At 35.0% G+C, this 27,336-nt stretch overlaps 1 protein-coding gene across 1 annotated transcript in view; it reads left to right on the top strand.

Moving 5' to 3' along the window:
- The window catches only part of AGO3 (argonaute RISC catalytic component 3), a 189,931-nt gene that overhangs the window by 89,273 nt on the left and 73,322 nt on the right, over nt 1–27,336 (top strand). The window contains exons 6-8 of the mRNA XM_058303895.2: nt 22,569–22,703; nt 26,683–26,770; nt 26,893–27,040. Of these exons, the coding sequence (XP_058159878.1) occupies nt 22,569–22,703; nt 26,683–26,770; nt 26,893–27,040 (371 nt within the window). The remainder of the gene's footprint in view (nt 1–22,568; nt 22,704–26,682; nt 26,771–26,892; nt 27,041–27,336) is intronic.

Here is a 27,336-nt window from a genome sequence, read left to right as displayed (position 1 = left end):
TACATATTTAGTATTAGCTGGGTCAAATTATTTTATGTCATGTTTTCTGATGATATATGTTTTCTGAAACTTTATGTGCTCTCTTTTTTGTGCTTTTTAGATTATAGTTTTGATATTCAGGAAGGTTTCTTTTGTTCTGCCGATCACCTTTATATTTATACTTTCATGTAATACCATCTTTCCCTCTTTCTTAAAGCAGCATCTTTTGTTTCTCTTAATGAGCAACAATTATATTAAATTTATTTTCTTCCTTCCCTTTCTGCCCTCCTTTACTACCAAGTTTTAGCCAATATAGCATTTTTATTGCTCTTTGTAATTGTCCTCTTTAAATTTACTTAAATTTTTGCTCCTTGACTTTCAACTTTGACTCCTATCTATAACATATAATGTGCAATTAGTGAGTTTATTTTGCTTTTTGTGTTTTCTACTCTATTATTCAGTTATTTATATCTGAAGGACTGCTTGGCTAGATATAAAATTATTGGCTCATTTTATTTCCTTGAGTATCTTGAAGGTATTTTTCCACCATATTTTAACATTGAAATGTTTTATATTTGTACAGAAGCATGATGCCAGATTGATTTTCTTTTCCTTAGAAAAGATCTGCTTTTTTTTGTCTTGTTGCTAGAAGTGATTTTTGTAACTACTTTACTAGAAGTTGTCTCAGTATTGACTGTTGTAGGTCAGTTTTACTTAGAACACAGAATTTCTTTGAAAATGTAGACTCAAGTCATATCTTTTAAAAAGTCTATCATATTCTTTTTCTAAAGTTTCTATCTTATTGCTCTTTCCTGTGCTTTTTATGTTACATATTTTACCATGTGCTCATTGTAGCTTTGTCTTCATTTTGGAATTTTTTTGGTCTTTTTCTTCCATTTATTTCCTGAATTCTGTAGTGCTTGTTTCACCACCGATTGACTGGCTTTCTCTTCCCTGGGATCTTTCTTCACAGCTGCAAATGACCAGTTTTTAAATTCATGTTTCAAAGTAGGGTCATAATTTTCATCTACTTTGTGATATTTTTCTATTGAGATTTCTGTCAGATTGGTGTGCTATTGTTTCACATTTTTTTTTCTTATAGTATCTTTGTGTGGTTGCTTATCACTTTTTGCTATTCATGTTTGAATGATACGGATTTTCCCAAACTACCTATTAGAAGGGAGTGGGGGAACATTAGAAGCAAAGTAGTTTTCTAGGTTTCTCCGCTTAAGTCCTCTGTCCTCTCTTGTTTGGGTGGATTATTTCTTCAGAATATAGCCACACTTCCTTTGCCTCTCAGTAACTTACATGGTTTGAGAGGTTTGAACTACAGTTATGAGTTCTCTTGGGTCTTAGTAGCTTCTGCTACCAAGGGATATAGCTCCTTCCTTTTGAAGTGCCTGCCTCAAATGTTAACAATTAGAGAACTTGTGAAGGGTATACAGGAGTTCTCTTTACTAGTCTTCTAACTTTTTTTAAGTTGTAAATTATTTCAGAATAAGAAATTAGGAAAGTGCTTGCCTCATTTTTAAAAGAGTCATCCTTTCTGAAATCTGTCACTTGTAGAATACCCTTTACCCATATGACACTTTTTGTACCTCCTTCCTCTACCTCCTTTTGAGGTTTCCCCATTCAATCTCAGTTCTGAAAGTCACATTTCCACTTAGGATAGAACTCTTTCATTCTGGGAGTGAAATTTTACTATTTTCCCACTAAGTTCCTTCCATGTTTATTGTCCTTCTCCTTGCTGTGATGTGGCTTCTTGCATAAGGTCTACTAATCTCAAGTACTTTAGGCCATATTTACTCATAATTTGGCATTTTCAGGTTTTTATTGTCTCCTCGTGTCACTGAAGATGTACAGTTATTTTCTTTCCTTTTAAAAAGAAAACATTCTGTTTGTTGCTTTATATGAGTTCTAGGAGAAAAATGGAAAAAGTCAGAACTAATTTGCCATGTTCCTAGTGGAACTTGGAAGTCTACCTTTGGATATTAATTAAGAAGTAATTTCTAAATTACCCTTTGATTAAAGAAATGACAAAAGATATTAAAAATATATTGAACTGAAGGATAAAGAAAATAGTATATATCAAAACCAGTGTGGTCAATTGCTTAGAGGGAATTTGAAACCTTCAATGCCTATTATAAAAGAAGAAAAGCTAAAACATCAATGACCTATGCATTTATCTCAACATATTAGAATAAATAACAGACTATTAAATTCAAGGAAAATAGATGGAAATGAGAGATAAAAACAGAAATTAATGAAATGGAAAAACAGACTTACCTGTATCCTGCAGGTAGGGAGACTTCAAAATTTTTTAAGAAGGGTAGTGATGTGATTATATTTGTTTTCCAGAAAGAGACCTCTGGCAGCAGTGTGGAGAATAGATAGAGGAGAAAAAACTAATCTGAGAAGCCAGTTAGGAGGCTTTTTCAATCACTAGTTCAGGTAAGAGATGATGATGGCCTGGTCTAATGTGGGATGGAGAGGAAAGAACAGATTACAGAGACTGGACTGGAAAAATAGGTTTAAATCATGACCAGAAAAGGCTTTGGGTGTGGTTACTGGCACATGGAACTGATTGGAAAGAAATAGATCAGAAGCTTTATTAGGTTTTTAAAGGAATTGTTTTTACAAATAAGCTACAAGCCTGGTATATCAATCAGTTAGGGATCAACCAGAGAAGCAGAACTATCAGGAGATATATATATATCTGTCACTTCTAGAATACCCTTTACCCATATGACACTTTTTGTACCTCCTTCCTCTACCTCCTTTTGAGGTTTCCCCATTCAGTCTCGGTTCTGAAAGTCACATTTCCACTTAGGAGAGAACGCTTTCATTCTATATATATATCTATATACATATGTATATATGTATGTATATATGTGTGTATATATGTATAAAACAATTGTGTCTTACAGAATTGTAAGCTGGCTTTGGAGCGGGTGTAGGTCAGTGATTGAGTGCCTGCTATGCACATACAAGGTCCCGGGTTCAATCCCCAGTACCTCCTAAAACAAAACAAAATAAAGGCTGGCTAGGCAAATCTGAAATCCATAGGGTAGACTGAAACTAATGGGCAAAGACTGAAGCACAGGGGGGAGTTTCTTCTCTCTCTTTCTCTTTCTTTTTCTCTTTTTCAGGGAGGCCTCAGGCAGGCTATCAACTGATTGAATAAGGTCCATCCAGATTATACAGTTGACTTCAAGTCAACTGATTATGGACTTTAATTACATCTATAAAATACCTTCATAATAACACCTAGATTAATGTTTGATTAAATAACTGGCAACTGTAGTCAAGCCAAATTGACACATCAAACAAACAAAAAAACCCACCTTGACTGGTCTGCAAAATGTTATGATTACTCAATCCTTGAAACAACCTTCAGGCTCCCAAACTTTCTGGAGCAGTAACTGCTACAAAAAATGTAGCTCCCATGAAGGGCATACTTTCCAACATACATTCAGAATGGTGATTCTCAGTTTCCACCAGGTATGAGTGGTGATGCTTGTCAACTGAAAATGGGGCATAGGTTTACTGTTGCTGTTGGTTGGCAGTATACACAGTGTATGAGTAGATCAGATGTTAACATGTCTAAAACCTGAATGTAGATCTGAAAATCTGAAATGGTGGGGCCTAAAAGTAGAATTTTGGGACTCCTTAGTATATATATCCATATTTGAAACTTTAGAAATGAGAAAAAAATCCTTAGGAATAATATTTACATTGAAAACAGGAAAGAGATGAATAAAGCCATGGGTAATACTAGCTTTTAAGAAAGGAAGAAGAACTAGTGAATAAGCAGTGATTATCAGAAACTGTATGAGAGCCAAAAAATAGTGTCAAGAAAACCAAGAGAGGAAACAGATTCAAAGAATAGACAATTACACAGTTAAATAGTAAAAGCTTTTCCAATAAAACCAAGAGCAAGCAAGGATATCAGTACTATGATTCTTAGTCACTATTGTGTTTGATAACTTCTGTTCTTATAGGTTTCAATCTGTTACTTCTTTGAGAAGCAGAGTTTAACACCCTTCTCCACTACCCCCTCCAGCTACTCCCTAATTTTGAGTTACATAATTTCTCTTATGTATTCCCATGACACAATGTATCTCCCCTGTAATGGCATGTTTTACAAATACACATTCTCTACCTCCTGTTAGATTAAATCTCTATGAAGTTAGGGACTGTTCACCTTGTTCACCAGTATACCCTCAGTACCTAGCATACTCTTAGCCCTTTTGAGAAGAAAATGAATAAATAAATCCAAAAGCATAGAGGAGAATCATACAAATAAGCCTGAAAAGCCAGAGAAATATTTGTGGAACTAGTGATGTCTGAGCTGAACTTTAACAAATATGATAATATCAAGGGTTTGGATTGAAAAAAAGGTGGTACCCAGGAATAAAACACCTCTGAGCAGTATCTGAAATATTATAAAACTTTATTGAAAGACATAAAATCTAAATAAATGGAATATCTTGCACTTATTGAGTAGAGTCAGTTTCATAAGATGTCGTTTTTCCCTGTTAATCTATTCCTACATTAAAAAATTTTTATTTTTAAAGAAGCTATAGATTACATAAATGTTACATTAAAAATATAGGGGATTCCCATATTCACCACCCCTTTCCCTCCCACACTTTCCCACATTAACATCTTTCATTAGTATGGTATATTTGTTACAATTGATGAACACATATTGAAGCATTGCTACTAACTGTGGACTATAGTTTACATTATAGTTTATGCTCTGCCCTGCAGAATTTTATGTTATGACAAAATGTGTAGTGGCCTGTATCCCAACAGAGTATATATAATGAAAGTTAATATTAATATTTTATGGAAGAATAAGTGACCAAGGAAAACAAATAAAATTTTAAAGAGCAGAGAAGGAGGACATGCCCTGTTTATTATAAAACAATAACAATTATAACACACTGCTTTAACTACAGGGCAGATAGATTAATGAAACAGGTAAGAGAGCCTTGAAATAAGCCACATTTATATAAATGGAAATGTGGTAATGTTTGAAGTGGTATTTCAAATCAGTGGGAAAAGAGTAGAATATTAAGTAAATGTTGTATAATTGTTAACCATATGAAAAAATAATTAGACCCATATCATATACACAAAACTTATTTCTAGGTAAATTTTTGTGAAAAACAAAACTTAGAAATTATTTTAGAGAAAAGTATGAGACTATTTTTAACATTGAATAAGATACAGAGTGTATAAAGGGAAATACAGATAAACTTGACTACATCAAAATTTTAAAAAGACACCATTAACAAAGTTAGACTAGGGGAATATTTGTAGCACATATAACCAACAGCTTCTACAATGTATAAAGACAGATCAATAGAAAAAACAGGTTGTTAACGAAAAACAACTCCCCATGGCCAACAAACACATGAAAAGATTCTCAAATTCATTGGTATCAGGAAATTGCAAATTATGTCCATAAAGTACCATTTTACACCCATCAGATTTGTAAAACTTAACAGTGCTGGTGAGGATGAAGTAAGAGGATTCTTATATACTATTGATAAGAGTGTGATTTGGTACAACTGCTTTGAAGAACAGTTTGCAATATCTAGTAAACATGAAGTAAAAATGAAATTGCACATATCTTAAAACCTATAATATACTTCAGAAATATCTTCCATTTGTTCCTGAGGCATTATTCATAATAGAAAAAACAAAACAAAACTGGAAACGGCCTAAATTCCCATCAATAGCAAAAGAATAAATAAACAGTACTTAAATTGTTATATAATACTGTGGAGTACTAAACAGCAATTAAATGAATTAACCAAATCTACATGTATCAATATGGTTTATTATAGAAACCTTTGTTGAATGTGGGAGAAAATCAGATAGCAAAAGAATGTTATTATTTATGTGAGTTTAAAACAAAAATGTATACTAAGTATGTACAAGTGCATTAAAATTATAAAAACATAGATAAGAAGAATACACACCAATTTGAAAAGAATGGTTCCTTTTAAGAAGAAAAGGATATGGAATAGGCTGGTTGGTGTGGGAAGAAGAGATTGACCCAAAGGGTTGCATGTTTCAAGAAAATGGGAGAGTTTGTTTATTTGTATGAACAAATTATTTGTGTAGATAACTTATGGTGCCATTATGAAACAAAGAAAGTGAGATTAATAGTATATTTTTAGAAAAAATAATTATGCTATCTTAATGAAGACAAAAGAAAGCCTAAATTTTTCAATGGGTTTCTTTTTAAATTGCCAATAAAACGTGATGCTACTGTGAAAAATAATGAGTGAAAATATTGGACTGACCACCTTATGTGCTTATATTTCCTTTTTTGCTTTTGTGATATTTTGATATTGCAACCCACACTTAGTATACTGCAGTGAACAAAACAGTCCTTAAGGACATCACAGTAAATCTGATGTTTGTTAAGTATGTCTCCCATAAAAAAGATGTTTTTATTGGCCAGTTATTATGGATCAGATAGAATGCTAAACATTTTACATTATTTCATATTAATCTCACTGAAGTTGCATGAGATAGGTGAGACTCCCACCTTAAGTTTTGTAGAAAGAAAGTCACTTGCCCAAGGTCACATTGCTTATATTTAAATGGTAGCAGTCAACTATTTTGATTCCAAAGCTTAATGTCCTTCATAATCACAGCTCCATACCACATCCCTTAAAAGCAAGATTCCTGGCAGACAAATCTCAGACCCAGGACATCTGAGTTAAAAAAAACTCTATTTTGATTTCTTATGCTTTTCAATAAAAAATAGCTATCTATAAAACATTCATTATTCATTTTGCTACTAGAAATAGGTAGTCAATATATAATGGTTTATAGAACTTAGTAATTGTAGTTTATTTTTGCTTTAGAGTCAAAAGTTCACACTGAATATGCTTCCTTTGAAAGGAAACAGATTGCTAGAACGTAATTTGTTAATCACAATATTATGTTGCTTGCTTCATATTTTTAACTTGAGTTCAGGTATAAGATCTCTAAGATGAAAAAATAATTTGATTCTATAATATTCAAATTAGTACTCTCAGAAATAGATCAAAGAAAACATTTCTTTTGGGTGAGATGAGAGTCATCAGCTGATTCAGACAGCAAGGTAGGATTTATCAATACATGGTCAAGCCAAGTAAAGATATCTGGGTCAGTCTTACCCAAACAGAGTATCTTCACATTAGAAAAGCAGTGAATGGTAGCAGGAATCTGAATGGCACTCTTCATCAAATCTGTTTTTTGAGTCACATTTGTTTCAGTCTGGTTGAGTATGCCCTTTATATTTATTTGGTATACACTGTTCTCATAGGATCACACTTGACTGTGGCCCTGGGAATTCCTTTTGTCTTTCTCCTATATTGATCTTCTGTTTCCTGTAACCCTTTTCTTCCTTTTTAATTTTCAGAAGCTTCATGAGAAAATCATCACAGGAAGTAACTTTTTTTGACACCATACACATTGGAAAATATCTTTATTTTACCAATAAATTTAAATGGTAGTTCAGTTGAATATAGAATTCTATGATAGAAATAGTTTCCCTTCCGAATTTTAAAAGCACTCCACTATTAAACAGCTTTATTGAGGTTTAATTTACATACTATAAAGTTCACCTGCTTTAAGTGCTTACCCATTGTCTTTTTGCTTCCCTTGTTTTGCTTTATTTTCAGGAAAAAAAACACAACTTTACCTTCTAACCCTCTGTTCACTTTTCATTTCTTCTATTATGTTTTTAATTTCTAATGATTCTTTTTTTAACTTTCTGGATATTATTTTTGCAGTATACTGTTCTTGTTTCACAGATACAGTATCTTCACTTAGCTCTTTGATCATGATTATATTTTGGAGGTTTCTTCTTCAAGTATATGCTTCTGTTTTTTCCAGATTTATTTTTGTTTGTTTTGATCTTTGTCTTCCATTTTGGAGACTTTTCTCAAATGTCTGGTATCCTTGATTATCTACTCATGATTCAATGAGAGTCTAAAATAAACTGACTAGAAGCTCTGAATGCATGTGTGGGACTTGTTGACTTTGAGCTTCATCAGAGGGTGATTTCAGTGGGCTGATGTTGAGGAACCTACAATGTTAGTATCTTTATGTCTTTCCCCTTGGACTTTGGGCTAGTCAAGTTACCCAAAGATGAGTCTTCCAAACTCTGCCTGTATTCTGAAAGCCAAACTGGGGGTTCTGACCAGGGGAATTTCTACATTCAGTATCTGATGTGTTTGTGGTCATTTAATCCCTTGTTTGGGGTACAGTCATATGATTGCAACTGTGCCTGGTGTCCTTTCTCCAGAGAGCCTTGTTTTTCCTTTTCCAGAGAATAAACATCCATATTAATGCTGGGATGATTGGGGTGGAGGGTATAATTATTCAGTGTTGTGGAGCTAGGGACAAGATTTTGGGTGCTATCAGCTTCTCAAAGAGCTTTTGTATTTTTCTGCACTACCCCAATCCCTTTTACTACCAGTTTCAGAGGTATCTAGTATTGCCACTTCTTATGCCTTTTGAGGTTTCTATAGTATAAGTGCAGTTGGTTCTTACCTTTTCTCACAGCTTTCTTGGGATTTCATTTTGTTAGGTCTTCTATGTCAGTTACCATTTGTCCACTTGCTTTTCATCTTCCAGAATATTGATCATATCCTGTTCTGTTCTCCCCTCCTTCTAGGTTATGTTTTTTTTTAAATTTATTATTATTATTCCCTACCATAATTATAGTGGGGTTGGGGGAAGGAATGAAATGAGATGCTCATGGCTAATCTGTCCTTTTAACCCAGAATCTGTTCTTAAAGGACAGGGGCTTTATCTGGCTCATCTCTAAATTCCAACCCATAATGGCATCCCTGATATAGTAGGCACTTAATACATGTTTAAATGAATGATTAAGTCTTGTTCTACATCTTTATCACTGCATAACAAATTACCCTCAAAATGTGGTGACTTCAAACAACAATAAATGTTATCTCTCACAGTTTCTTTGAGTCAGGAATTCAGTATAGTGTAGTTAGGTGATTCTGGTTGAGTCTCTCATGAGGCTGTAGTTAAGATATCATCCAGAGCTAGTCATCTCAAGGCTTCACAGGGGCTGGGAGATGTGCTTCCAAGATGGCTCACCCGTATGGTAACTAGTTAGTGCTGTCTATTAGCAGGAGGCTTCAGTTCTTAGCAACATGAACCTCTCCATAGGGTTGGTTAAGTATCTTCACAATATTGTAGCTGGTTTCTCCCAGAACAAATAATCCATGAGAGAAAGCAAGACAAAAGCTGCAAGGACTCTTAAGACCTAGCATTGAAAGCCACATTCTACTATTTTCATAACATCTGACTTGTGACACAGATCAGTTACATTCACTGTCGGAGGGCGTTACACAAAGGCATGAATCTCCAGGAGGCATGACTCACTGTGGACCATTTTGGATGCTATGTACCACACAAAATTTCCATCTTAAGCTAGAAAAAGAAAAGCAAAATAAACCCAAAGTCAGTAGAAAGTAAGATATGGTAAATTTCAGAGTAAAAATTAGTTGATTAGAACACAGAGTACAGAAAATGAAGTCAAAAGTTGATTCTTTGAAAAGGATTAATAAAATGAAATACTCTTAGTAAGACTAACTAAGAAAGTAGAAAACAAATAACTAATACCAGGAATGAAAGAGGAATATCACTAAAGATTCTTCAGAATTAAAAGATTAATAAGGGAATATTATAAACAACTTTATGCTAATTAATGTGATAACTTAGATTAAATAAGTGGTATTCCTTGACAAATACTACTTTACCAAAATTGACTCAAAAAGAAAGAATTCAAAATAGCCCTGTATCTATTAAATAAATTGAGGGAAGCGGATTTGGCTCAATGGGTAGAGCGTCTGCCTACCACATGGGAGGTCCAGGGTTCAAACCCAGGACCTCCTGACCTGTGTGATGAGCTGGTCCATGCTCAGTACTGATGCACGCAAGGAGTGCCGTGCCACTCAGGGGTGTCCCCAGCGTAGGGGGCCCCACACGCAAGGAATGCACCCCATAAGGAGAGCTGCTCAGTGGGAAAAAAGTACAGCCTGCCCAGGAGTGACACTGCACACATGGAGAGCTAATGCAGCAAGATGACGCAGCAAAAAGAGACACAGATTCTTGGTGCTCCTGACTAGAATTCAAGCGGACACAGAAGAACACACAGCGAATGGACATAGAGAGCAGACAACTTGCGGGGGATGGGGGGGAGCAGGGAAGGGGAGAGAAAAAAAAACTTAAATAAATAAATAAATTGAACTTAGAATCCTGTCTCACAAAGGTAACTCCAGGCCCAAATAATTTCACCAGTGAATTTTATCTAACATTAAAGGAAATAATCCCAATCTTCCACAAATTCTTTCCAATTTTGGAGGAGGAGGAAAGGATTTTTTGGGTACGATATACTTCTAATACTGATACCTGACAAAGATATTACTAGAAAATAGCACGAGTGTTCCTCATGAACAAGGGTGCAAAGATCCTTAACCAAATATTAGCAAATAGAATCCAGCAGTGTAATACATCGTAATTGGGAGATTTTTTTCCCCACAAAAGTTTTAAAATTAAAAAAGCAATCTGTAATTTACCACACTAACAGAATAAAGGGGAAACATCATATAATCCTTTCAACAGACAGGAAACTCATTTGACACATTTCATCATTCTCATGATGTTCAACATGATAAAAATATCAAGAAAAATTTATAAGCATTATCTTAAATGGTAAAAAGGGCTCTGCTTTTAACCTAAGATCATGAGTAAGAGGAGAATACTTAAACTTTCACCACTTCTGTTCAACATCATATTGGAGGTCCTAGCCAGTGCAATTAGGCATGAAAAGGAAATAAAAGACTTAAATATTTTAAAGGAAGAAAATAGAACTCCTTTTAGAGAAGACATAGTAGTATACATTTAAAAATCCTCAGGAATCAACCAATAAAACCTAGAATTAAGAGATTAATTGAGTAAGGTCACAGAGTACTAGTTCCATATGCAAAAATAAATACCAGGATTCAACAATTTAAAAAGTAAACAGTTTTAAATATGTTATCATTTCAAAAAAATATGAAATACTTAGGAATAAATTTAAAGATATGCAAGCCTCTTCACTGTAAACTATAAAACATTACTGACAAAGTTATAAAAGATCTAAAGAAACAAAGGTATACCATGTTCTTGGACTAGAAGACTCACATTGCTGAGATGTCCTCTTCTCCCCTAATTGATCTATCAACTCAACACAATCCTAATAAAAGTCCCATCAGGCTTTTTAATTTTTTTTAAATAAATTGACAAGCTGGTTCTAAAATTATATGGAAATGTGAAGAATAGCCAGAAACACTTTGAAGCAGAACAAAGTTGGGGAACTTAACACTACTTGATTTAGAAATACGCTTATAAAGCTACAGTAATCAGAAGTATGATATTGAGGTAAAGATAGACATAAATCAAGTTATAGAGTAGCTAAAAAAATAGACCAGGGAAACGGACTTTGGCCCAGTGGTTAGGGCGTCCTGTCCGTCTACCATATGGGAGGTCCGCGGTTCAAACCCCGGGCCTCCTTGACCTGTGTGGAGCTGGCCATGCGCAGTGCTGATGCGCGCAAGGAGTGCTGTGCCATGCAAGGGTGTCCCCTGCGTGGGGGAGCCCCACGCGCAAGGAGTGCGCCCATGAGGAAAGCCGCCCAGCGTGAAAAGAAAGTGCAGCCTGCCCAGGAATGGCGCCGCCCACACTTCTGTGCCACTGACGACAACAGAAGCGGACAAAGAAACAAGACGCAGCAAATAGACACCAAGAACAGACAACCAGGGGAGGGGAAGGGGAATTAAATAAATAAATAAATCTTTAAAAAAAAAAAAATAGACCAACTCTCATGGTTGATTAATATTCAACAAAGGGACCAATATAACTCAGAGAGATGGGATAGTCTTTTCAATTAATGATATTGAAACAACTGAATATTTGTATGGAAAAAAATAAATATCCCCTATTTCATACTCAACAAAAAATTAATTCTAAGAGTACCACAGACCAAGACATAAAAGCTAAAACTAGAAAAGTTTTAGGGGAAAACAGGAAAAATATTTATAACCTTGGAGTAGGCAAAGATTTCTTAATAAATTGGAAACTTCATCTAAATTAAAACATTTTCCTCTTAACACCATTAGGAAAATTGAAAGATAAACTACAGCTGGGAAAAAACATTTGCAAAATATATCTGAGCAAAACACTTCTACCCAGAATATCTGAACAACTTAAACAACTCAGTAAGACTTTTTTTTTAAAAAGTAGGTAAAAAGCTTGTAACAGACACTTCACAAAAGAAGATATGTAAATAGTCAATAAGCACTTACGAAGAAGCACAGAATCAATGGCTATCCAGGAAATGCAAATTAAAACCACGAGATACCACTTCATACCTACTAGACTGGCTAAATTAAAATGACTGATGGGGGAAGCGAACGTTTCTCAACTGATAAGAGTGTCTGCCTATCATATGGGAGGTCCAGGGTTCAAACCCAGGGCCTCCTGGCCCATGTGGTGAGCTGACCCACGTGCAGCGCTGCTGTGCTCAAGGAGTGCTATGCCACATGGGTCCCCCACATAGGGGAGCCCCACGTGCAAGGAGTGTGCCCCTCATTGAGCCGCCCTGCATGAAAGAAAAAAAAAGTGCAGCCCACCTAGCAGTGGCGCCACACACAAGGAGAGCTGCCGCAGCAAGATGGCACAACCAAAAGAGACACAGATACCCAGTGCCGCCGAGAATGCAAGCAGACACAGAAGAACACACAACAAATGGACACAGAGAGCAGAGAGGGAGGCGGGGGAAAGAGGGGGAGAGAAATAAAGTAAAATAAAATAAAATGACTGATGGGGAGTAGATGTAGCTCAAGTGGTTGAGCTCCTGCTTCCCATGTATGAGGTCCTGGGTTCAATCCCCTGTACCTCCTAAAAAAATTAAGAAATAAAATGACTGACAATACCAGGTGACGGCAAAGGTGTGAAACTAGTGGACATGGTAGTGTAAAATGATAAAACCACTTGAAAAATAATTTGGCAGATTCTGTTAAACATTCTCTTGCCATATGACTCTGCGATTCTACTCCTTTGTCATTACCCAAGAGAAATGAAAATATGTGTCCACACAAAGTTTTGTAGGTATATATTTGCATATTCATAATAGCTAGAAATGGGAAACAGTGTCCAAGAACAGATGGAGGAAAAAAACTATGATATAGCCATACAATGTACTACTACTCAGCAATCAAAAAGAACAAATTACTAATAAAACAGTTTGGATGAATTTCAACTAATTAAACAGCAAAAGAAGACAGACACAAAATGGTACCTACAGTAAGATTCCATTTACATGAAATTTTAGAACCAGTTAATCTACTATGAAAGAAATCAGGTAAGTAGTTGCCTGGGGAAGATAAGGGAGGAACTGATTACCAAGGAGACAGGAAAGAACTTTCTGGGGTGATGGAAATTTGGGTGGTAATAATAAGATAGATTTATTTTACAAAAATGGGATAACACCTCCAGACTAAAATTTAAATCCGACCATACTAACAGTTGTTTAGAATTTGATACAATAATGACTCATTCACTGCTTGTGAGATCAGTTGTCAGACCACTTTAAAAGGAAGGGAGTTTGGCATTATCTCAGAAAGTTAAAGATGTACATCCTTTATGACCCAGCAGTTTCGTTCCTAGATATAGCCTGTTCTTCTAGAGAAGTCTGTGTATATGTGCATCAGAAAAACATGTATAAGAATTGGTAACATTACTCATTATTGCCAAAGAAAGATAGCAACACAAATGTCCACCTGTGATAAGTAGATGCGTTATATAATTCTTCATAGCTTATTATGCAGCAATGAAAATGAAGAAACTACTTAGTTTTGATATGCATGAGTCAAAAAAACTGGAAAATTAAACTGGTATTTAGGGATATGTACTTAGGTTGTAAATCTATAAAGAAGAGGAACTGATTACCATAAAAATCAGGATTTTGGTTACATCTAGAGAAGAGAGAGTTAAGGTTTTGAACAGGCATGCTAGCATTTCGTTTTTTTTGGGTTTTTTTTCAACTTTATTTTGTACATTTAATAATTGAAAATATAAACCATTAAAAACTATAAAGAAGGAAATGGATGTGGCTCAAGCAATTGGGCTCCTGTCTACATTATAGGAGGTCCAGGGTTTGATGTCCAGGGCCTCCTGTGGAGGCAATCTGGCTCACGTGCCAAGCTGGCCCACATGGAGTGCTGGCTGATGCAGAGAGGTAGCGCAGCAAGATGACACAATAAGAGACACAAAGGAGAGACAACAAGAAGACATAGCAGGGATGCAGATTTGGCTCAACAGATAGAACATCACCTACCACATGGGAGGTCCAGGGTTCAAACCCAGGGCCTCCTGACCCATGTGATGAGCTGGCCCATGCGCAGTGCTGACGTGCACAAGGAGTGCCATGCCACACAGGGGTGTCCCCCGTGTAGGGGGACACAAGGAGTGTGCCCGGTAAGGAGAACCACCCAGTGCAAAAAAGTGCAACCTGCTCAGGAGTGGTGCCACACACACACAGCTGGTGCAGCAAGATGACACAACAAAAAGAGACACAGATTCCCAGTGCCACTGACAAGAATATAAACAGACACAGAAGAACACAAAGCGAATGGACACACAGAGCAGACAACTGGCAGGGGGGAGGACGAGGAAGGGGAGAGAAATAAATAAAAAATAAATCTTTGGGAAAAAAAAAAGACATAGCAGAACAGGTTGCAGAGTGGCACAAGAGAATGATCGTCTCTCTCCCACTCCAGAAGATCCCAGGATCAGTTCCCGGAGCCACCTAATGAGAATACAAGCAGACACAGAAAGAACACACAGCGAATGAAAACAGAGAGCAGACAACAAGGAGTGGTGGGGCAGGGAGAAATAATTAAAGTAATCTTAAAAAAAAAACAAACAATCAAAAACATGGTTGAATAAAACCATAACATTTCTCAATTAAATATACTGGATACCTATAAAAAAATTTTTTAACCATACACTATGTTACACAATATATTTGGTTCATAGTAATGCAGTCATACAGTAGTTGTCCTTTTGTGTTGGCTTGCTTCGCTCAACATAATGGCCTCCATGTTCATCCATTTTGTCATAATGCTTTACGACTTCATTACTTCTTACATAATATTCCATCATGTGAATAGACTACAGTTTGTTTATCCATTCTTCTGTTCGCGGACTCCTGGGCTGTTTCCAACTTTTGGTAATCTTGAGTAATGCTGCTGAACATTAGTGTGCAGATGTCTGTTCATATCACTGCTCTCAGTTCTTCTGGGTATATACCCAGTAGTGATATTGCAGGGTCACATGGCAAGTCTATATTAAACTTCTTTAGGAACTGCCAAACAGTCTTCCACAGTGGCTGTACCATTCTGCATTCCCACTAACAGTGGATAAGTGTTCCTACCTCTCCACATCCTCTCCAAACTTGTAGTTCTCTGTCTTTTTAATAGTGGCTATTCTGATAGGTGTGAAATGATAGCTCATTGTAGTTTTGATTTAGCATTTAGTTCTTGGTCTGAATGGTAGTTACATGAATATTCCTTTTATAGTGATTTGGTAAGTGGCACAATTACGTTTTATTCACAGTTATCTTTCGTTTTACATTAAAAATAGAAACAATCCTTTAATTGATCAATTAATAAACATTTCCTTAATGCGGTGTATATTCTGCAAGATAATATAGGAAATGCAGAGATATTTGACAGGACTTCTAACTAAAAGGTAAAATGCTCATTAATTACCAAAATGTGTAGTAAGTAAATGTTCTTGATAATTTCTCTTCTTTTGGCTTACTAATGAGAGAATAAACCTGTGTAATTGAAGCAGGTAACAGTCACACCATCTGTTTACTGCTCTATTTTAGATGCTACTCATTTTGACCTGGATTCATTTGGTACATGAAGTCCTACTTACTCTAAATATGACAAATATGTATTTTTTGACATCTATTTTCTGCTATGTCCTAACAGAAATTTTTAGTTTTCAGATTTAGTTTTTATTTATTTATTCCCCCCCCCAACCCACCCACCCCCCGCCTTGTGGCTTGCTTGCTCTCTGCTCTCTTGTCCATTCGCTGCACATTCTTCTGTGTCTGCTTGTCTCCCTTTGTTGCATCATCTTGCTGCATCAGCTTTTTGTGGGCGCCGGCCGTCAGCCCTCCACAGACATGGGCCAGCTTGCCTTAGAAGGAGGCCCTGGGATGCGAACCCAGGGCCTCCCCTACGGTAGAAGGGAGCCTAATTGATTTAGCCACAGCTGCTTCCCAGAAATTTTTAGTTTTGACACAAGGAAAAGCAAATCTACAAAAACTTATCTCTTCATTATGGAATATTCTCCCAAACAGTCTCTTCGAGGAGTTAGTTTACACTGACAAAATGATTTTGCATAGAATTAAAACTCCAGTATATAAATGAGCAAATGATGAAAATAGGTAATTCTTCAAAAATGATAAGATGGAACTTACATTTATTGAGCTCCTCACTTGTCCAGGCAAGTGTAGATAACCTTGCATTGAATCTTCACCCCAGTGCTCTGAAAAGCATGTATTTTTCCAATTTTACAGATGAATAGAAGCTCAGAAAAGTCTTAACTAAGTATTGTAGCTAGGATTAAAAATCTTAGTCTATTTGATTTCCAAGCCTGTGCTATTTTCATTGTTCTAACAGTGCTACTCATGAAAAGAAGAAAGTAAATCAGTTTTTTAAAAATGGAACCAAAAGTTAGTAAGTTGGAAAAAATAAGCATTTCCAACAGCAACAAAATCTTTTATCAATTATGTATGAATAAATCTAACAGAGTTTTAAACTATGTACAAAACTTAAATGAAAGAGATTAAAATAACAATAAATTCAAAGATATTCTGTGTTCATGAATTGGAAGAATATCCCTTTGATATTTTAGATATCCAGTCTATTTTGATAGGTTTATTTTCCTTAGTAGTATAGTATACTTATCTAGATGCTAGCAATCTAAGTAGTTGATAATATCTCATTTCCCCCAAAATTGCTCTCAAATAATATCTACTTTATTTCTCAAGTTTATTTATCTGAAACAAATAAAATTTGCTTCAGATAAATAAAGTCCTGGAATTTTACACTGCATTCTGACCATTAATTTTAATTGTATGAATATATTGCAATTTATCCCTTCTATTGATGGGTATTTATTATTCTTTATTTCCATTCTTTTTACTATCACAAGCAATGTTAAATAAGCGTTTTTATTCATATGGCCTTTTACACATGTGGGATTTCTCTATATAATAGTGGAATTGGTGGGTTGAAAGTTTTTCACATCTTCAAATTTACTAGATATTACCATTTGCTCTCCTAAATGAGATTGTATCTTACCATCTGAATATGAAAGTTCTCATTCTTCTTTTGGCTTATTGTTAGTTGATGTTAGCAGTCTTGAAAATTTTTTTGCCTACCTTGATGAGTGTAAACTGGTGACTCGATATTGTTTTATTATACATTTCCTTAATTATAAATAAGAATTAGTGAAATTTCATATGATTTGCCATTATAGATTTTCTCTTCTGTGAAATGCCTGCTTATTAACCTTGCCACTTTTTGCTGTTTTACCTTTTTTTCTTTTTTTTTAAGAATTGTTTATTTCTCCCCTCTCCCTTCATTGTCTGCTCTCTGTGCATTCGCTGTGTGTTCTTCTTTGTCTGCTTGTATTCTCATTAGGTGGCTTCGGGAACCAATCCTGGGACCTTTTAGAGTAGGAAAGAGGTGATCATACTCTTGCACCACTTCAGCTCCCTGGTCTGCTGCGTCTCTTATTGTCTCTCTTCTGTGTCTCTTTTTGTTGCGTCGTCTTTCTGCACCAGCACGTTTAGATCTCTGAATAGACATTTTTTTTTGTATATAGTATGAATTAGGCTTTTAAGTCTGTTCTGCTGGTATGTGTGCCCTTTTTTTTTTCTTTTTTGCGATTTATTTATTTATTTCTCCCACCCTCTTGTTGTTTGGCACTTGTTGTGTCCATTGTCTTCCTTGTTTCTTTGGTGGTACCAGAAACTGAACCCGGGACCTCTGATGTGGGAGGGAGGTGCCTAATTGCTTGAACCAACTTTGTTCCCTGCTTTGTTATGTCTCTCATTATGTTTTTCTTCTTGTGTCTCTTGTTGCATCATCTTATTGCATCAATTTACCATGCCTGCCCATCACATCAAATTGCTGTCCTGCCTGTCTTCTTTAGGAGACACCAGGAACCTCTGCTCCCTGCTTTGTTGTGTCTCTCATGTTTTTATTCTTGTGTCTTTTTTTGCATCATCTTGTTGTGTCAGCTTGCCGCACCTGCCAGCTTGCTATCTTCTTTAGGAGGCCCCAGGAACTGAACCACACGCCTCCCACATGGTAGGCGGGAACTCAGTTGCTTGAACCACATCTACTTTCCTGTGTGTCTCTTGATTTGAATAGCATTTTAACATATCGTGATGTCTAGTAGGGTAGACCTTATTTTTAAAATTTGTCTTGAATATACTTGTCTCATTCCTCCATTATATTAATTTTGGTATCAGTCTCTCAAGTTCTGGGGGAGAGGGTTAGGAAGATACCCTAATGGTATTTTGATTGAAATTACCTTGAAGTTCAGATTAATTTGGGGATAATTTACTTTCATTATGGTATGTTACTCTGTTTATTTAGGTCTTCTATAATATCTTTCAATAATAAAGATACTTATTACTTCTAGTGGTCTTACACGTTCTTTGTTTAGTTTTCATCCCAGGTACTTTTTGCTTTTTCGTTATGATTATCAGTGGAATCTTTTTATTTTTTTTATTTTTTAAATATTTATTTATTTTATCTCTTCCCCATCCCCACCCCCGCCCCCCTCCCCCTGCCCCGGTTGTCTGTTCTCTGTCTATTTGCTGCGTCTTCTTCTTTTTCCACTTCTGTTGATGTCAGCAGCATGGGAATCTGTGTTTCTTTTTGTTGCATCATCTTGCTGTGTCAGCTCTCTGTGTGGGTGGCGCCATTCTTAGGCAGACTGCACTTTCTTCCGCGTTGGGCCGCTCTCCTTTTAGGGCGCACTCCTTGCACATGGGGCTCCCCTACGCAGGGGACACCCCTGCATGACACGGCACTCCTTGGGCGCGTCAGCACTGCACATGGGCCAGCTCCACACGTGTCAAGAAGGCCCGGGGTTTGAACCGTGGACCTCCCATGTGGTAGATGGATGCCCTAACCACTGGGCCAAGTCCGCTTCCCAATGGTATCTTTTTAAAATCACATTTTAATTCTTTTGGAGGTACATAAGAATGTAATGTATTTTTGTATATTGCTGTTAAAGCTAACAACCTTGCTGAACTTTCTTAATTCTGGTAATTGTCCATGGATTTTATTGTTTTCTATGTGGACAATCATATTGTAAAGAATAATAATTTTGTTCCTGCCTTTCCAATCCTACCTTTACTTGTCTTACTGTGTTAGCTACAACTTTCTATTATGTTAAGTTGTATTTACTATAGGTTTTTGTTAGATAATTTTATCAAATTAAGAAAGTCCCTTATAGTCCTAGTAAGAGCTGTTGCTAAGGTGCTGTCATTTGGGCTATCATCTATGGAGATGATTGTATGCCTGTTTCCTTTAATATGCTAATGTGGCGGATTTTATTAATAAAATTTTTAAATGTTAAACATAAGCTTTACTTTTTCAATAAAAATGAGCTATTTTGTGAAAGGGGTAGAAGAAATAAAATGCCAACCCAATGCAAAATATTAATATTAGGGAAAACTGGGGTTGGGGTAGGAGATATATATGGAAACTTTGTACTTTCAGCATGATTTTTCCATAAACCTACAACTGCTGTAATAAAATATTATTTATTAAAAAATGAATATATATGTGGATTTATAAAATGTTAACAATTCAGACAAGGGGTAGAGAAAGCAGATCTTAGATCATCGAAATTGACTCCTAATTCAGAAATATAGTCACTGATTTCAGCCCATCTTCTGATGAGCATTTTATTATTAAAGTTAATTATTACCTCAAAGGTCCTACTTCCTGTGGAGAATATAATAAACAGTAAAATGATGCTGAGAATAGTGGAGTAAACAGTAGGGAAAATAGTAGAAGAGAGAGTTTACAGGAGAAAGAATTCTAGCATATTAGTTTAGAAATTATAACTGTTGTGAAAAACATTAGTTGTAGATGCTAATGTAACCTAGTGATGAAATTTTACCTGTAGGGTTAAAAGAAAGGACAAAATAAGCATATTGCTTACCATGTAGTTATTTTCCTTTTCTAACTTTTTAAAAATTAGCTCAGAAGCAATATGTGCTTATTTTAAGAGCTTCAACAATATGAACATATAACTTAAATTTGATATGTATCCTGCCAGTCTTTTTTATACACAATTATATTCCCACATTTTCAACATAAGATTATGTTATAATGTATAAGATTTTTTAAGCTATTGGATTGGATATCCAGAATGCTATTATGACCTTATCCATCTCTTATTTTTTTAATTAATAAGAAACTGTGGAAATATTTATGAAACCAATTTGGATGGAAGTTTAGCAATAAATTAAATTCCTCATAAGGAATTCCGACAAAGGAATTCATGGTTGTGCACAAAAATGTACAATGTTCACTGAAATATTTTCAGTAATAATTGAAAAATAAAAACATAACTATCCATCATTAGCATAATGTACATCCATGCAGTAGGCTATTTTGTTGCCATAAAAAAGAACGATATAGTTCCATATTAGTATGTATAACCTAGAATAGTGTCTAATGTTTTACCATCTATGTTTTGTTTTGTTTTTGAGCAGAGAGGCAGCATATATTCATTATCATGTACCCATACTGTGGAATAATATGAACCCATTAAAAAGAATGAGGTAGGGGGTGGATATGACTCAAGCGGTTGGGTGCCTGACTCCTAGAGGTCCCGGGTTCAGTTTCTGGTGCCTCCTGAAAAAAGAAAAACAAACAACAAGCATAACAAACGAAAAACCAGCTCAGGGAAGCCGTTGTGGCTCAGTGCTTGGGCATTAGCTTCCCACATATGAGGTCCTGGGTTCAATCCCCAGCCCCCAGATTGAGGAAAAGAAAAAAAAAAAAAAAAAGAATGAGTTAGAATAAAAGGAAAAAGTAGGGGGGAAAATAGAATATGGTAGAGAGGTAGAGACAAATGTACTTCATGGAAAGATGTCTAGGACATATTGTTAATTTTAAAAATAGCAGTAAAGCAAATCATAGAACTTTTATCATGTTTACATGCTGCAAAATGTTTTATGTACATTTTTATATAAGTGCATTTTAAAAGGACAGGATATATGCATACTTAATTACTAACAATTGTTACTTCTTAAAAATACTTGAGCAGGGGAGTAGGTTGGGGTTGGGACCAGAGGATTCTCTATTTTGTATACCTCTGTATTGTTTGGATTTTTTCTGATGGCATTTCATTTATATATTTTTTTTCTATAAGAAAAAAGTACTATGCTCACTATAAAAATATGAAGATTCAAAGATAAAAATAAAAAGAAGAACACTACCCAGTGGCCCCACCACCCATGCATACCCTTAGTTAATCACAATTAAAGTCTTCATAAATATCCTTCCAGAGATGAGGCACTTTTTATGAGGATGTTTGATCCTAAACCAAGGAGGGGAGAGAAAGAGCACCACACAAAAAATAAATAAAATTTACACTTAAAAGATCGTGGAAAGAAACAAAAAAAAAGAGGGCATGTTTCGTTGATTTTTTTTAGTAGAAAAATGACATTGTACTTTTTATTTTATCCTAGTCCTTTATATAGTACCTACACCTTAGTAAGTATGTGTTTTAAGAAATGAATGACAGTTATCTACTAACCATTGGTAAGTCACTTCCAGTTCTAAAGCCCAAGGTTAAGTAATCATAGAGAGGAAAATATGCTGGCTGTATTAGAAAACCACCAACTGTAGTTTGAAAACACTGAGCAGATACCCCTTACTGTTATTGCCTGTAACTTGAGCAGGAAAGCATTAAATTCCACTGTCTTCTCAAATCTGTACCAAGGCAGGGGATGCACTCAATGGAATGGAAAAACAGCCTGGGGTAGTATAGAAAGCCTGTTTAAGAAGTAGTATTTAATTTCTTTTCTGCCAAGGGGCTCTGGCCTTTTGTATCCCCTTATAGGCAGACCCTGTCATACCCAGGAACACTTCTTTCTCTCTACATGTAGAGAATCAAATGATTCAATTACCCATTATGAAGGAGATAGATTATAAAAATGGACATTCATATTTGGCATTTCTGTTCCTGTGTTCTAGTCAAACAGAGGTCATATTGAAGCTTTGCTTAATTTTGGAAATTATGTCTGTCTGTATAACATTGTATGTATGTATGTATATACATGTACATAGGATCATTTTAATTCAACAGATAGTTAATTATCATGGAGCCTAAGATGAAGTTTCTCTATTTTTAGAGAAACAATAATTTGTACCCTTTGTTTATCTTCTTAGTTTCTGCCACTGCCTTCTACAAAGCACAACCTGTAATTCAGTTCATGTGTGAAGTTCTTGACATTCATAATATTGATGAGCAACCAAGACCTCTGACTGATTCTCATCGGGTAAAATTCACCAAAGAGATAAAAGGTGAATTAATTAACATTTGGAACAACTTAACTGTAAAATGCATGGTTATAATAAACTTTTATTACATTGTTTCTTTGTGATTAAAAGCTATTCATGTAACAACACCAGTAAAAATATAGATTATTATAAAATGTTACCTTAAATTCTTACAATCTTAAGTAGTAGTTGAATGAAAGACATGCCAAGTAACAGAATTATTGTCAATAGCAGCTAAATTATTAATACTTTACCTTACTAGCCCATGGGAAAATGCTTCTACTCTACTGTTAAAAGTTAGGAAGCTTATTCCAAAAACATTGTTACTCTAGAACTGGAATAATTGTTTGAACATGTTCTGATATGTCTTCCTTATATTTTAGAAATAGCAGGTTTATTTTATTCCTTTGAAAATTTGTCGATTTGGAGCTTGCCTAATTTATCTGTCTTTCTAGAGTTAGAACTTAGTTATTTGATATATTTATAGAATTGATCATTAATCTTGCCTGTTTTACTGAGTAGCTACAATTACTACAGTGGTGTTGCATCATTTATAAATTTCACGCACATAAATCCATCTATACATAGTCTCCCAAAAAGGAAAGGAAAAGGAAATAGTTTTAATAGTGTTCTGAAATTTGTATTTTGCTGTTACTCCTTATATATGTACGTTTCTATATGCATTTAAATATACATATATAGTTTTATATCCAAACTAATGTATACAGTATTTTATCAGTAATTTCAGGAATTTTTCAAGGGTAATTTTGATTATGTACATTTCTTGCCTTCCTCATGATTTTAGAACCTAAGCTTCATATAAGATGTGACTCCACTGTATCTGCTTCTTTATTATTCAGACATGAAGAAAAATTAGATACTCTCTAATTAGAGAATGAGTAATATAAATTCTACTTATATTAAATGTTAGGTCTTAAATAGCAGAAATAATTGTCATCTTATTTTAAGATTTTACCTATTTGTTGCAGATAATTTTCAGCTTGTGGTTTGAATGAAGCTTTCAAGTTTGTTCACTGAACATCTTTCAGATTCCCAAAATCAATTAGAGTAGCTGAATACATCTGCTTGCTCCAGTAATCATTCATTCTTTGCCATTCAGTACCCAGGAGAGAGAATCATTGTAATAAAATATTAAAAGGAAAATCCTTCCTGCTTTGAAAGTAACCATCCATTTACCTCAAGTTGTTATGTGCCAAAATAAGAAACTGTTATATATAACTGTTTTGCAACCATACCATTATCCTTTCATAATCTGTATTAGCTACACAGTTACATTGTTACAGTTAAATTGTTGGGAGATAGTGCATTTTCTTCCATTAATATGTGATCATCTAAATGCCATGGTTTCCAATGGAGTTGCTGCTTAGTTACCACCTCTGATATCATGAAGTCACATTATTTTGCGGTAACTATGCGATCAACTCATATCACCACTCTATCACAGAAAATACAAGATGTAAAGAACAAGGATTCAACTGCTGCCCGAAGAGCATGGACTCGATCTTAACTTCATCTGCTCAGGGGCCCAAAGAAATGACTGAAAAAATGACTAGAAAGCATTATAAAGTTGATGTTATAGTGAAGGTAAAGCCAAGTTTATAGGTTAAATATTTGATTTATTAAAGCCAAAAATTTTTTTGGTTGGATGGAGGGTTCGGGGAGGGCCTGGGCTGAGAATTTTCTAGTCCATTTGTTTTTAATTTTAACTTTTTGCTAATCCCTGGATTTTGTTCTAATTCTTTGGGACATATGATCCTAGATTGGGGGTAGAAAAATCTGGGTTGAATCTAATTGACAAACCAATGAGTTTTCCCCCCGATTTAAAGTCAAGAAGGCCTTTTTTTTAAAAGAAGGGGTTTTAAAGTACATCATGTATTCTTACAATAACTCAAGAGAATCAGAGTTATGTGTTTGGAGCTCTATATTTGGGTTTAATTTTTAGCTGTCATGAGGAATCTGATTATACTTATTAAAGTAGAAAGTGTGCTATAATGAATATCTTTTCTTAGTATATAAATTTTATTCCAGTTGTTTTCTAAGTGTTTAATAATAACTTTGGGAATGGTTTCTTTGTGCAATAATTAATCGTAAATAGCACATATATTAGGGGAAATGTAGGGTAAAAATACCATACATATATAAATACCAATTTATTTTTAATAAAACAGTATTTAGTAGAACCTTACTAATAATTTTTTTCTTCAATTCAGGAGAACACTTAAAAATAAATTTCTCAGTGGTTCAGATAACAAATTTATTTCAACTTTTTCTGTTGTGTTTTCCCCCTAAATATTCTAAGTATAATATTTTTACATCCTGCTTTTTTCATATTGTTGATATTTTATTATAAGGCCTTCCCTTGATAGCATTTTATAGTCATCATCTCCTTTGTAATATAGAGAGATAATAAATTTTCTAATACCTGAAATTGTGTTTTTTTAACTTAAGCTAGTTACTAATAAAAGACTGGTTTTAACTGATTCAGTTAGGATTGCTCCTTAAGAAAAACCTATACTAGTCTGGTACAAGGACGCTATGTCCACTTAACATCTTAATTTGTGCTGATATATTATAAGAAAATTTTACTATCAGTAAAATTTGTGTTTGGTATTACAGTTAGTAACTAGATAGGGAAATGTTATACTATAGCACGGTTTCTTAACCTTGGCACTATTGACATTTTGGTCTATATAATTCTTTGTTTTGAGGGGGGAGAGGTATCCTGTTCATTGTGGGATATTTAGCAGCATCCTTAGCCTCTATCCACTAGATGCCAATAGCATCCTCTAGTTGTGATAATCAAATATATTTCCAGACATTACCAGTTGTCTCTTGGGGGACAAAATGTCCCCAGCTGAGAAACACTGCACTTTAAGGAATCACAAATATAAAAGGGAAATAACACAAAGAGTAATAACCATAAATACTGTTAAGGAACGAGAAGCTTCCTTCTTATACCTCTGCTTAGATTCCTCCTTTGGAGTCTAGGCAAAACTTTAGAAATGGAGTTGCTGGTCTATGACCGTTAGCCACTGTGTTTGTTAACTCCTTTAGGAAGCTTCAGGACTAAACTATGCAATATGGTAGCCCCTAGCCACATGTAGCTATCTAAATTTAAATGAAATAAATTTTGAAAATCAGTTTCTCAGTCACAGTAGCCACAATTCCTGTATTTTGTTATCACATGTTACTAGTGATTATCATATCAGAAAGCACAGACATAAAACATTTCATCATCTCAGATGGGCTGCAGGAACCTAGGAACACCTAAACTCATATGCTAAATTATGTGTATATGCATTTTTCTGAGAGTATATTGCTTTCATCAGATTCTCAGAGGGGTCAATGACTCCATAAAAAAGGGGATCCTTTGCTCTAAGAATTACTTTCATACATCTGTCTTCCAATAGTCTACAGTAAAAGAGCTATGAAAAGACTCACTATATTATACATCAATAAAATTGTCATTCCACTTCTGTTAAAAGGGCCTGGAATTTTTTTCTCCCTGCTTTATAAATCTTTGAAGGATTTCCTTCTTCAGCTTCCATGAATTTCTGATCTTCAACCAGTATATGATTGGGCTATTCAAATATCATGTACTTTGAAGATAATAGAATATCTTGAGAATTACTGCTAGTCCTCTTTCATTCCTCCTTCCCTCTCCAAGTATAAATACCTGAATTCATTATAAACAGCATTCTTTACTAATGGAGAACTTTGTTCCTTGATAGGGGCTTTGCAAATTTTATGATAATATATTTTAATGTATAAAGCTTAGAAAAAAGGCTTGGAATTAGGTCTATCATAATTGTAACCACTATTAAAAATGTTGTCTTAAATCTTTTGTTCCTGTCACTTTACCTGTATCACAGATTTTCTATCTCTTTCTAATTTGAGTTTAATAGTAGTGAACAGGTTTTATAAGAATTAATACTTTTACATGTGACAGTTCTATAACCTCAGTTTTTCTTGTTGGGAACAGGTCTGAAGGTTGAAGTGACTCATTGTGGAACAATGAGACGGAAATACCGTGTTTGTAATGTAACAAGAAGGCCTGCCAGTCATCAAACGTAAGAAAAGCTGTATTTGTCAGAGCAGAAATAATGTTAGGCAGCTTGCTCTAGTTAGTGGATTGGAAGTTTTGCTGACTTTTAATGGGTTGAGTTAATAATGTATCCTTTTTTTTTTCCAGCTTTCCTTTACAGTTAGAAAATGGCCAAACTGTGGAGAGAACAGTAGCACAGTATTTCAGAGAAAAGTATACTCTTCAGCTGAAGTACCCACACCTCCCCTGTCTGCAAGTGGGGCAGGAACAGAAACATACCTACCTTCCACTAGAAGTAATACAGATAGGTTGCTTCCTTAAGTCCTCTGATTCATCATTCTTTGGGGGTTTTATGGGCATTTAACCAACCTTATACTCTTTCACAATTATTTTGGAGATTTAACTGATTTTAGAATTTAATTAACATGAAAAAATTCATCCAGAGTCCTACCATTCTGATGAAATCCTTGTTAGCATTTAATGCATTACTTTTCAGTCTTTTGATCCAGTGCACATTTTACATAACGATTTTGTTCACTGCTTTTTTACTTAATATGATATTAAGAAGAAAAGGCTTGGGTGATGGAAAAG

The sequence above is a fragment of the Dasypus novemcinctus genome, chromosome 9 (assembly GCF_030445035.2).
Source record: "Dasypus novemcinctus isolate mDasNov1 chromosome 9, mDasNov1.1.hap2, whole genome shotgun sequence".
Lineage (NCBI taxonomy): Eukaryota > Metazoa > Chordata > Mammalia > Cingulata > Dasypodidae > Dasypus > Dasypus novemcinctus.
This window is presented reverse-complemented; position numbering and strand designations above follow the sequence as displayed.